This window comes from Xenopus laevis, chromosome 4L, assembly GCF_017654675.1.
Source record: "Xenopus laevis strain J_2021 chromosome 4L, Xenopus_laevis_v10.1, whole genome shotgun sequence".
Classification (NCBI taxonomy): domain Eukaryota; kingdom Metazoa; phylum Chordata; class Amphibia; order Anura; family Pipidae; genus Xenopus; species Xenopus laevis.
The window spans coordinates 87,976,310-87,990,162 of NC_054377.1; the positions used below are offsets into that span (position 1 = coordinate 87,976,310).

Below are 13,853 nucleotides of genomic sequence, written 5' to 3' on the forward strand. Positions count from 1 at the left end.
GTGTGATGTAGATATTTAGTATGATGTGATATTTTGAGACAATTTGCATTTGGTTTTAATTTTTTATTATTTGTGGTTTTTGAGTTTTTTAGCACCTTTTCAGTATGCAATTTTATCAACCTGGTTGCTAAGGTCCAAATTACCCTAGCAACCATGCATTCATTTGAATAAGAGACTGGGATATGAATAGGAGAGGGCTTGAATAGAAAGAGGAGTAATAAAAAGTAGCAATAACAATACATTTGTAGCTTTACAGAGCATTTGTTTTTAGATGGGATCAATGACCCCATTTGAAAACTGAAAAGAGGTAGAAGGCAAATAATAAAAAAAACCTATAAAAACTAAACAATGTAGACCAATTACAAAGCTTCTTAGAACTGGCCATTCCATAACATACTAAAAGTCAACGTAAATGTGAACCACCTCTTTAACATTAAATAGCATGTGTAGCGCACAACTAGGGTTGCCACCTGACTGGTATTATATCATAAGATAAAGAAGCAGGGCTCACCGGCATTCAAACGGATCCACAAGACCAGAGATATTCAGTTAAAAGATAAATTTATTGGTAGAAAAATTAAAAATTATAGCTTCATCTCCATCCACCCTACGCGTTTCACACCCTTTAGGGTGCTTAGTCATGGAGCTCCCCGAAGCTGGGGGTCTGGGGCTGGTGCACCCGGACCACTTTCACTGTTTGGTGAGTAACTTTACAACTCATTCTGGAGCACCTTGTCGTCCTCTAACCATTTGAATGGTATTATATCATTCCAGCCAATAGAAATTTGTCAATGTTATCAGGCAGCAAAGATAACACAAATAGGAATATTGTTTGCCATACATTTTCTCCATGCGATGTGTAAATTACATTGAATGCCCAACAAAAGAACTTAATCGAGCTGAACAAGTTAGCAGTGAAAGAGTTAAAATAAAAACAAGCAGGAATTTGCCTGTGGTGCTACGCACGGATACAGTGATATATTGTTAGCACAATAGGGCTTTTACGGTTAGTTCCCTTAAAGGAATTGTTCAGTGTAAAAATAAAAACTCGGTAAATAGATAGGCTGTGCCACATAAAAAATGTTTTCACTATAGTTAGTTAATCAAAAATGTAATGTATAAAGGCTGGAGTGACTGGATGTCTAATATAATAGCCAGAACACTACTTCCTGCTTTGCAGGCAGTAACCAATCAGTTACTTGACGGGGGGCCACAAGGGTCATAACTGTTGCTTTTGAATCTGAGCTGAATGCTGAGGATCAATTGCAAACTCACTGAACAGTTATGTCCCTTGTGGCCCCCTTTAATCACTGACTAACTCAGAGATAGAGAGCTGCAAAGCAGGAAGTAGTGTTCTGGCTATTATGTTAGACATTCAGCCACTCCAACCTTTATATATTACATTTTTGCCCAACTAACTAACTAATAATATTAGATATTATATTATTTTGCACAGCCTATTTGCCCAGTTTTTATGTTTACACTAAACTGTGCATTTAAATCTTTAAATATGATTATGTTTGGAGGGACTATAATGAGTTGATTGATTTAATGGACAACTGTTTATCTGAGTCCCCTAAACATGCATAAACTGGATAGTGCATTTTCTTGTCTGACTATACTGTTATGAATAGAATCTCTCCCATTTCACTGGAAATACAAATAAAAAACAAAATGCTTCTGTTTGGGGGTGGGGAATGAAGGAAAGGGAAAAAGTTCCTTGTTCCCTGCTGCTGTAGGTGTGGTGCAGAGATTATTCGCTTGAAACAAAAGGGAGCCATCTGATTGGCCGGACAGACTTCTTGGTCCAGCCTCTGTGTGTATCACCTGTTAGCAGTTGAAGCAGGTGCAGCATAACAACTGTGGATTGCTCAGGAGCTGGTACAGCAGTAGCAGTGAGGGAACTTTCAGGTAAGATCCTGCTCATTCTACCTCACACACAAAACTGGCTTGTCCTTTGGTGTTCCTCATTCTTTAATTAAGGAGTTTAAAAAACATAAGTATATTTATTGTTTAACTGAATTGTAAACTCAGTTTTGGTTGTTTTTTTTTAGCAACCTTAACTGCTCAATACATTTTTGTCCAAATTTTGAAATCTTTCAGTTGCCTTTTAGAAGGCAGAAATCCTCCTTAAATCACCCTCTAACACATTTAAGAAAGTGTGTATTATTCTAGACGGGAGCAGCATAGTTAAGAGCCGTTATTTGCAAAAGGAAATATATAACAAAGATTAGATCTTTACAATGTAATTGGCGTGTTTTATTGGCTAGAAATACAATTCATTTTATGCCTGGCTTGTTGTGCACTTGTTGCTGTTTAACAGCCACTCACAGGATTTATTGCCCCTGTAAAATAAAAAAAAAATGTCCGTTCTGCTGAAAGGCGTACAGTATGTTGGTAACTACTTCAGTAATGTCAGTCAAAACTTTTGCCCCACAGGGCTGTACAGTGGGGTTTTGGTGTATTTTCAAAGAGGTGGTTCACCTTACAGTTAACTCTTAGTATGTTTTAGAATAGCCAATTCTAAGCAACCAGATTGCTGAAACTGCAAACCGGAAAGCTGCTGAATGAAAAGCTAAATAACTCAAAAACCACAAATAATGAAAACCAGTTGCAAATTGTCTTAGAATATCACTTACTAAATCATACTTAAAGTTAATTTGAAGGTGAGCAACCCCTTTAACTGACTTAATAACCGTTACAAATCTATAAAGGTATGAATTTGGTTATCCAACTGTGGGGTTGCCCCAAAGCAATGGATAGATTGAGTGCTTAATTACTGCCATGTTTAAAAGAGTATAACTTCCTAATATTTTATTCACCTCTGGAAACCTTTAACGCCGTGCCCAAAGATTTATTCTTAACTGCAATCTTCTAAATTGGCTTAATGGAGTATACTTTGTGATTTTACAGAGGACACCATGAAAAAGACATAAACACTGTTTCAAATTACAATCTTAGTGTGAAAAATCAACAGCAACTTTGCTGGGAAGTGTAAAAGTGATTGCAGGATTGAACCTCGGTGTATCTAGAGCAAGACAATCCCACTAGTGCATAGAAAGTGGACAGCTATAAACCCCCTTATAACGTTGTTAGTAGAAGAGGTGGTAATTCAAGATATTGTAAATGTTTAGTGCTAGCTGGACATCCCCAGACCTATTTGCTTAAAAATATAAATATCAGCAAATAATCTTCTAATAAAACGGCATTATCTTCAAAGTAGATTGTGCCTGGGTCCTAATCATTTAGCTTAAAAAGTGCAGCATATTTATGTGCCTAAACATTAATACCAAAAAACCTTTTAGTTGAAAGAGGCTCCTCTTGTGGTTGGAGCTGGTGGGATCAATGCTGAATAATGTCCTCCCACATCAGTAGCTTTAAAGGTTGCCTGTCCTTGGCCCAGACCTGAACAGTAGATGAATACAGCAGGAAACTACAGAGTTTACATTCTTATCATACTGTGTGCTTTTCCATCACAATGTTTCATAGATCTCGTGTTCTGGAAATTCTGGCACGAATATTGTCACAACGCACCCTTGTTCTTTTAGCGACATCTTTGCTGCACTTTACAGTAATGATTAAAAGACAACTAAAGCTTAACTAAAGAAGTGTACTAGAAATGTTGTACATGATGTTTTGGGCTTCTGTACCAACCCAAGGCAACCACCTTTAGCAGTAAAGATCTGTGTCTCCAAAGATGCCCTAGTAGCTCCCCATCTTCTTTTCTGCTGATTCACTGCACATACTCTGTGCTGCTGTCAGTTACTGAGCTTCGGGACCCACTCCCAATATACAGTACACATAGAATACAAAAGTCACAATTAGTACAATTAGGCTGATTAGTACCGATAATTACTACTTGGCTGCACACAAACCAGTTCAACTAGCATCAGAATCTAATAAGCAGCCTTATAGCATCATCTTAAATTACAGACCAACCTCATTTTCTGCTTGATAATTTGGGACGACCCCTGAGCTTAGCTTCTCAACAGCTGCTCAGAGCTCACTGAGCATGTGAGTGTCACATACACTTTCCAAGATGGTCACTCCTGTGACAAGTTTAAAGTCCTGGATCATTGTTGTTATTGAGAAGCTGAAAGTTTAGGCTGATTCAAGAAGTTCAGTATATAAAATATGCCATTTTTAGCCACATTCATTTTTTAGGTTTAGTTCTCCATTAAATATAATTCTGCCTGTACCAGAAAGTTATAAACATCTCATTGTATAATATATCTACCCACATACAGGTTATATTGCCCAGGCATAGTCAAAGTCTGGTTCATGTGTGGGAGGTTGTCATGCCCGATATCATGGTTACACGGACCAATTGTGCTCCCGCTAATTGCTCATACAAACATGGCCTGGGCACCCAACATACTTTGATGTTACTATCTGAAAAATGTTGTTGCCAGTGTGAGCCCTTCTGTGAGGCTGTTCTCACCAACATGTTGATTCCCACATATCTTAAGAGTGCAAGGAACCCTGTACTTCACACCTGCCTCTAAATGTTGCTCAAGTAAGGGAGCCTATGGACATTTTTCATACATCCCCCTTATGTGGTAGGTGCATGTTGCATAACAAAGGAGCAATCATTTGTGCCAGTACAGTACAAAAAGTGATGGCAAATTGAATCACGACCGTCAAGTACTTGTCACCAAAATCAGACAATTTATCCCACATTTGTAAGTCTCATCTTTTTTTTTTTTTTTTCAAATTGCCCAATACTGGCTCAGTCAATGACCCTTATCAGAATACGTGAGAGGTAAATGGTGAGACTGAAGTGGCAGAAGCCATACTCTTTCTCAGATGCCTTGGGATTGAGTCATCAGGGGCAAGAAATGAGTAAAATGTTGTCTTTGTGCTGTCAAATCACAATCTTAGCATGTCACATTTAAATAAAAGTGTGGGTGTAAAGTATGTTACACTGCACTTTTTTTTTATATTCTCTCATTTATGTTTAACTGAGACCTTTTACATATTTTCGATTTATATAGAAGATTTAATCTTGAGTCACTGTGGAATCATACAGGATAGTCTTAACTGTGAGGATTAGTACATTTCCATTTACATACAAGTTGCTGCAACTTTGGTGCGAATAGCTATTTGCCCTGTCACACGGTTAGAATAATATGGTCTGTGCCCTCACATTTGAATTTATATGTGAACCATTGCATTGACTGTCACCCCCAACATTGCGTAAGGCCTATGTCCACTGTCCAACACAATAGGACTCTAATATGTTATAACAATTTTAATTTCTAAGGCATTAATTTTCTTAAATAACAATGCTCCAAAATACTCATAGGAGCAGTATTTAATTTAGCTAAAGGTATTACTATTTAATCTCTCAATTACTTCAAATTAAGGAGGCTTATTTATAGCCTGCACTAAATCCTTTGTTTTTAAACTGTATACAGATGCATTTCTAAACACTTGATGGGACAGGGTATGATTTATATATCTCTACCAGGACAGTAAAAAAAAAAAAGCTTATATACTGTCCATGACTGTTATATGCTTTAAAGTCAAGCTAGGTATATTACAAAAAAGTGGGATGCAATGCAGCAGTAGAGAACTTTCTTGAGTCTTCGCTTGATACTTGGCCTTTGCAATGCTATATGGCTTTGACCCTTAAGGCAATGTAAGATGAATAAACAGAAGGGAAGAGATTCACATTTTTGTTTGGAGTGACTAGAAATGACCTACTTTTCTCCACTAAAGGTGGGTTGGCTGGAGTGGGTTGGTCTTTGCTGTAATCGCTCCATTTGATCAGGTATCTGTTGTAGTAAAGCAAAGTGCTTTAATTTTAGCTTTGTTTTCATGTCTTTGCAGCCAGAACAATGGGGTGTTTCTCGTTTATCAAAGTGATGATGATTATATTCAACGTTCTGATATTTGTAAGTATACAGTATCTATACGTGCTAATTAAAAATGTGCTATGTTGTTATTCGTAAATATTGCTATTCGTAAAACTGCTGCAGGATATTACAAAATAGAAACTACTGACTTCAAAATGTGAAGGTGAATAAAGACCGTAGGGCTCATTTGTCAACACTGGAAAAAATTGTACTGCCCAGGTGTATATTTGGCCATTGTTTGTAAATGATCTCCAGTATATTTACAGATTCTTCTTGTTCAGTAGTGGAGTACTACTCTTCTAGGATAACTTTTTTTAAAATGTAGTGTATTGCATAACTTTACGGTAACACATTGGCTATAGGAGGCTAAAGTTTTATCAAGGTAACAAGCTGAGAATTAACTGCATAACCTAGGTGGAACAACAAAACTCATGCGACCAAACGAGCCTTTCAAAGCAATAAGTCTCTGTGGGGCAAAACATTTCATACAAACATGTTTCTGAAAAATAGAGTGAATGTAAAGTGAGTATATTTTGTTCTATAAAATATAATTTGAAATATTGAGCTTGAGAATGGAACTTTTTATTACAAACAAGATAGAATTTATGCCACTGTTTTTTTTTTTTTGTTTTTTTTTTTTCTCTCTGAGTACCAGTATTGACTATCACCCTATTGTTAATTTAGTTGTTCAGGGTTTAATATAAAACATAAATGAAATTGACACATTGTACTTTTCTGATTTTCTTGCAGCTTGGAGGTGGTACCCTCCTGGGAGTCGGAATCTGGGTGTCTGTGGACAGCAACTCCTTTTTAAAAATATTTGGAACAGTGTCTGCAAGTGCTGCAGTTCAGTTTGTTAATGTTGGGTATTTCCTCATTGCCATTGGTGCTCTGTTGGTACTTCTCGGATTCCTTGGATGCTGTGGAGCACAAAAGGAGAGCAAGTGCCTCCTGCTCATAGTGAGTTTTTCAGTATTTCTGACATAGTTCTTTGTCCCAGTTGCAACTCCTGATCCTCTGTAGTTGAGTAAAGACCAGTTTATTTTATTTTTTTTATTTATTTATTTTTGGAGGAAAAACTTTTCAGTTTGAATATCACTTACCTGAGGCAGTTTTAGCTTTTTTTACATACGATTTTGAATACCCTTGAAAATTGTAACAGTGACCTGGACAATTGGTTACAAATAGAGTATTGTAACATTGTATAAGAAAACTGTCCTATAAATGTCTTCCAGTTCTTCACCATCATCCTGATCATATTCATCGCAGAGGTGGCTGGTGCTGTTGTAGCTTTGGTTTATTCCAACTTGGTAAGTTGTGTTCTTTTTTGTTTTTTTTTTATGTTGTAACCATAGAAATGTTAGTACATGCAAATGTATGTAATATAGTGCATAACCTTTCTGGTGTATGACTCTTAAAGGGGTGGTTCACCTTTCAGTTAACTTTTCATATGTTATAGAAGGGCCAATTCTAAGCAACTTTTCAATTGGTCTTCATTTTTTTTTTTATTTGTATTTGCATTTTTCTTCTGATGCTTTCCAGTTTCTAAATGGAGGGCTAAAAACAAATGCTCTGTAAAGCTACAAATGTTCTATTGGCTTTTTTAAAAAAAATTTTTTTACTACTCCTCTTTATATTCAAGCACTTTCCTATTCCAGTCTCTATTCAAATCCATGAATGGTTGCTAGAGTAATTTGGACCCTAGCAACCAAATTGCATAAAAGGCTAAATAACTCAAAAACCACAAATATTAAAATGAAAACCAATTGCAAATTGTCTCATAATATCACTCTACATCATACTAAAAGTTAACTCAAAGGTTACCAACCCCTTTAAAGGGTTTTGTACTGTGTTGGACCTATACCACATAATACTTCTGATTAGATCTAAAAGGCAGGTGTTTATGGTAGATGGTATTTAACTTGCTTGGTTGTAACTCCTTTAAAAATGTTTGTTTGGGTAGTGAAATCTCTGGGATTCTAGAGCTGAATAGGAAGTTGGATTTTATTGTTGTAAGATATCGAAAACCTTGCTCCTTTAGCAACATTAATTCTGTTTTATTCTTCACGTACCAGGCCGAGAGCATATTGGGACCCCTCCTAAAACCAGTTTTACAAAATGATTATGGCTCCAACAGTAAACCAGATGTGACAAAGATTTGGAACGCTACCATGGAAAATGTAAGTCTTTCTGGTGTAAAAACTTATGGGAGTTTTGACCATGTTGTGTTTTTTTATTTTTAATTTTTATTCTGACCATTGCCACCATTTACTTTTTAGCTTCATTGCTGTGGTTTTGATGGATACTCCGACTTCAATAATTCCACCTACTACAGCAACTACCATCAGTACCCGCCCTACTGCTGCAACTCAACTTCAAATGCTGTCTGTACTCAAGTTAACGCAATGAACTCTAAAATTTCGGTATGTTTTAATCCTTGTTAATTTACATTTGCCACATTTGCATTCATAAACCATGAAAACAGATTCTATACTGTTTGAGCGTACTGCAAAAACTTTGAAAATTAAGTATATTGGATTTTGGCACTGATGAACTGTTTCTTATCCATAGGGCTGTTTCAGTCAGCTCCTCTACCTCATTCGGCAGAATGCTGCTATAGTGGGGGGTGTGGCGGCTGGCATCTGTGCACTGGAGGTAAGTGCATAGCTCTACTTATATTTCAAATAATGTAGGACACCTGTTTAGGCCAAATAGTAGCTTAACTAGAACTTACTGGGTCCCAAAGCAAATTTATTTTAGGGTCCCCTGCCCTAAAAATCTTTGATCAACCATTAGTAGTACAGCTATGCAATATGCCTGGCATTAGTCACTCTTATTACTGAGATCTGTCAAATAAAGTCTCCCATTCTACGTGTGTTTGGAAGGTCATTGAGGCTTTATGGACCCCTAAACCTAGTGGTCATCCAGCTAAAGATTTATTTTATTAGAATAGCCTCTTTCCTCTAATGCAGGGGTGCCCAAAAGGTAGATTGGTATCTACCGGTAGACCTATGTGGTGATCAGTAGATCTCAAGACACTGTCAACACACAGCTTGACTACATTTCCCTCCTGTTTTGTTCTTTGCATTCAGATATTTACTATGTTAAGGTTACATAAGAAATAGTTGCTTTTTAAATAAAATAAATTATTAAATATAGCAATATAACTTTTCCATAAAGCAATATAATTAAGTAATAGTTTCCATGGAACAGAATGCCAACAATGCTTTTATGGATCATAATGGGACAACATTGCTAAAAGTAGACCCCCCCCCCCCGCATTAGTAAAGTATGGGCACTCCTGCTCTAATGACTGCAGATTCAAAAGAAATAAAAATGTATTTATAAGATTGTGTATTCTGTTACAAATACCAAATTTATTTTTCTTATTTCTTTTCCTCCCCAGCTTGCTGCAATGGTGGTTTCGATGTACCTCTACTGTCATTTAGACAAAGAAATCCACTAAGGAAGAGAAGACTGAATACTTTGCACAGAATTCAGTGTATATATTTGTTTTTCCAGAGATCTTCTGACCAGAATCAGTATGAACCTCATGCAATAGGATTACAAACCGGCTCAGATTTTTATATTTAGAAATGCATGCGTCACTGCATTCCTTATTTGAACCTTGTTATATATGAAGCTTTTTTGCCACTTTTTTTTTTCTTCCCATTTCCATCATTAGACATTTTTGCAGTACAGATTTTTAAATTTTCCAGTTAAAAATCTAAGCATGTAGTGACTATTGGTAACAGTCTGAGCCTTTTTGTATGATTGTGCATTTTTGTCTGACTTGTGTAAAAGATTGTGGTGCAATACCAAAAATGTCATTTCACCCATTTGACTGAGCTAAACAAGAGACCCAAGCATTTCAGAAAGTCTAGAGCCTCAGCTGAAAATCAGTAATGACCTACAAACATGAGCTGCTATAAGTATATTTCACAGCATCACCTTCTAGTGTAAGGCTGCGAGAGAATGCAGATAGTGGTAGTCGCAGCTTAGATATCCCAGATGAAGAAAAACGTTTAATAATATATGATGCAATAAATAATTTGTACATTATCAATGGCATTTTTCAAGAATGCTCCCTCTCTGTGGAAGAAGGCCCATGTTAATGCTTCCCCTGCCTGCCTCCACCAAACCCAGCCTTGTCGGTCCCCCTTGGACTGTTAAAAAAAATTCATAGGAATTCTTATGAAGCAGGTTTCTTTTTCTGTAGTATTGTTAGGTCTGAAATTCAGATATGTTTCATCTGTTTTGTTTATGTATTGTGAATGTTTTATTAACATAATACATTTTTTTTCAAAGGGATTAGAAATGAGATATTCATCTTCAACAGCTCCCCAAAGTATCACTTTGGCAGGGTCCAATCTTTGTTGCTAAATCAATAGTACACTGTGGGTTATGTACTGCATAGCTGTTAGATGCACTTGTCCTAATCAGTGGCTTGCAGGATTGCAAGATCAGAGACCGATGTGTAATTTTTACCTTAATGGAGACTATTTATTACTTTTTGTTGTTTGTTTGCTTTAGAAAAACCATGATGTCATGTGTCGGAGTTTTTTTGTTTTAAATTAAACGGCTACCTTAAGAGAAGTTGAATGGCTTTTATTCCTATCCTAACAAATAATTTGTCAAAACTAGTATTTATTTGCAGAAAATGTATTATTAAATATGGGTACTGGTATACTAAAAGATCTTAGTTAATATAGTGTAGCCCTTTATTCAATGATCACAACATAAGGTTCCTACCCTATTCTTAAATACTGAGGCTGAGGACCATCAAGAAGACCTTCTGCAAATAGGGCAGATCCAGTGGCTTAATGTGATATCTGATTACCTTTGTGTAATATTTGCCAGTAACCTTGTAAAAAAAGTAAAACAGATGGGTCATCTGTACACGGTGTTTACTGTTGGTACTATTTCAAAACTACTTCTCATAGTTTTACAGCCAGATTTAGGAGTCTTCACACTAAAGCAGAGTCATGTTTTTGGATTCAAACCTTTCCACTGGCCTTTAAGGCAGCGCTTGTTTCATAGGCATGCCCTGAACAGCAATTGTCAATGATTACATTAATGGGAAACGGAGAGACCTACTCATGTTATGGTGTAATTATTATTATATCCCCACTAGAGTACCAGAGGCTCACAAATTAGTGATATAGAGCTGTTTATCACTTGGGAATAAGTTAGCTGGGTGTCACAACGATTTTTTATTTAGAACAGTATGAAAGAAGATGGATTAATCATTGACCCTGCAACCAGATAGCATTTGATATTTCAAAGTGTAGAAACATTGCAAAAGAAAGTAGTAAAATAACTAAATTCAAGACAAATTACAAAATGGTTGCACTTATCACTATTAATGACTTTTTAATAAGGTGTAATGTTTTATTTTCCTTATGTCCAATATTAACATGTCTTTATTATATTTTCCCACTAATCTGCTATTATAATATAAGTGGCTCAGTTCCAGTTTTAGCCTAAGACACAATAGTCTCTTGACCTATCTTGGCATGACCATCATTATTACCCATCTTTGTTCTAAATGACCAAGGGGGTATGTTTAGACTATATTGGGCCCATAAACATGGTTGTTATGAAAGTTTGTAGCATGGGCAAATGCTAGATTTACTTATAGGTTGTACAGAGACCGAGTAAAAGTATACTAGCAGCTATACTGAGCATAGCTTTGCAAGAAGCAATGAGGACTATGGTAGATTTTCCAAGTTGACCGTTATAAACATGCAATACTAGCTTTGAGAACAGACACACAAAAAATAAAATAAATAAAATAAATAAAATTGCAATGACTATGTATTAAATGAACTATACTCCTAAACATTGATGGTCCATATAAAAGTAAATCACATAAAACAGCCCATATGTAAAGCATGGTTATACAGTAGATAAAGCCTTTTCACGAAGAAAACACTTTCATGAAGAAGTATATGTGACATTGGCCAGTATAAAATTGAAATACTGGCATTTTAAAATCTAGGCTCCTCCCTCTAGTGTATATGAGGCACTGTGCTCACACACAAATAAGGTACACATACAGTCATATGAAAAAGTTTGGGAATCTCTCTTAATTCTTTGAGTTTTGTTTATCAATGGCTGAGCTTTCAAAGTAGCAACTTACTTTTAATATATAACATGCCTTATAGAAACCGTAGTATTTCAACAGAGACATAAAGTTTATTGGATTTACAGAAAATATGCAATATGTATCATAAGAAAATTAGACAGGTATATAAATTTGGTCACCCCAACAGTGATATTACATCAATACTTAAGTTGAGCCTCCTTTTGCAAATGTAACAGCCTCCTATAGCCTTTGATGAGTGTCTGAATTCAGGATGGCGGAATTTTTGTCCATACAAAATCTCTCCAGTTAAGTTAAATTTGATGGCTGCCGATCATGGACAGCCTGCTTCAAATCATCCAATAGATTTTTGATGATATTTAAGTCCTCCACTTTAACAAGGGCCCCAGTCCCTGAACTAGCCACACAGCCCCATAGCATGATGGAACCTCCACCAAATTTGAGAGTAGGTAGCAGGTTTTTTTTTTTTTGTTTTTTTTTTTTGCTGTATTCTTCTTCCGCCATGCAAAGCTCTTTTTGTTATGACAAAATAACTAAATTTTTGTCTCATCAGTCCAAAGCACTTTGTTTTAAAATGACTCTGGCTTTTGTAAATGAGCTTTTGCATACAACAAGTAACTGTTTGTGGCGTGAGTGCAGAAAGCGCTTCTCTCTCATCACCCTGCCATACAGATGTTGTTTGTGCAAATTGCGCTAAATTGTAGAATGATGTACAGATACACCATCTGCAGCAAGGTGATCTTGCAGGTCTTTGGAGGTGACCTTTGGGTTGTCTGTAACCATTCTCACAATCCTCCGCATATGCTGCTCCTGTATTTTTCTTGGCCTGCCAGACCTGAGTTATACAGCAACTGTGCCTGTGGCCTTCCATTTCCAGATTACATTTCTTACAGCCGAAACTGACAGTTTAAACCTCTGAGATAGCTTTTTGTAGCCTTCCCCTAAACCATGATACTGAACAATCTTTGTTTTCAGATCTTTTGAGACTTGCTTTGAGGATCCCATGCTGTCACTCTCCAGGGGATGGTCAAACAGAAGCACAACTTGCAATTGGCCACCTTAAATACCTTTTCTCATGATTGGACACACCTGCATATAAAGTTCAAGGCTTAACAAGCGAATCCAACCAACTTGGTGTTGCCAGTAATCAGTATTGAGCAGTTACATGCATTCAAATTAGCAGAATTACATGGGTACCCACATTTTTGCACAGCCAGTTTTTCACATTTGATTTAATTAACTGAATACTGCTTCACTAAAAATCTTTGTTCAGAAAACACCCCAGTACTCAGATGTTCCTGGGAAATGAAAGACATACCACTGTTATCTTTTTTGTTGAAAGTGTAGTACATTATTATGCAGACGTAGTATTGATAGATAAGTTGGTTATTTAACAGATCATGATAGAAATCCTCTAAAGGGTATAATAAATCTGATACATTTTAACATTTTCCAGAGAACATGTTGATGTTCTAAATGCTCACTTAATCAGATACTGGCCCTATATGATGCTTTACGGTCTTTGAAAGCTCTTGAGATTGACAAAGCTCATAACATCTAAAAGTCTCAAGTAGTAGTAGGTTGTTAAGATCATTTTTATCTTTTCCTATATATTCATGTAAATGTACAGATTGTCTGTATGTTTCTTAGTGGTAAAGGATGAAGAGTAATCATTGCTTAATCATTTGCTAATATAAAGACAGTATTGTCATAAGAGTTACAGTAGAACACCCATTTCTGGAAATGGAGACTGAAAATGTAAAATCAGAGAAATGTAATATGTATAATATATAGGTAGGACCACACAAAAAACTGTGTGAAATGAGGGAAAACATAAAATTAGGGAATGTAAAATTGAGTTTTCACTGCACCTGGAGCAGCCTAAGCCA

General features: G+C 36.2%; 1 protein-coding gene across 1 annotated transcript; it reads left to right on the forward strand.

Moving 5' to 3' along the window:
- Nucleotides 1-1,839: 1,839 nt before the first annotated feature.
- Nucleotides 1,840-10,449, forward strand: tspan1.L (tetraspanin 1 L homeolog; the record flags this gene model as incomplete). Its single annotated transcript, NM_001095473.1, is given in 8 exon segments — nt 1,840-1,911; nt 5,833-5,897; nt 6,609-6,818; nt 7,094-7,168; nt 7,934-8,038; nt 8,138-8,281; nt 8,430-8,513; nt 9,265-10,449. Coding segments are annotated over 7 exon segments (735 nt in total). The 3' UTR covers nt 9,325-10,449.
- Between the last annotated feature and the right edge of the window lie 3,404 nt (nt 10,450-13,853).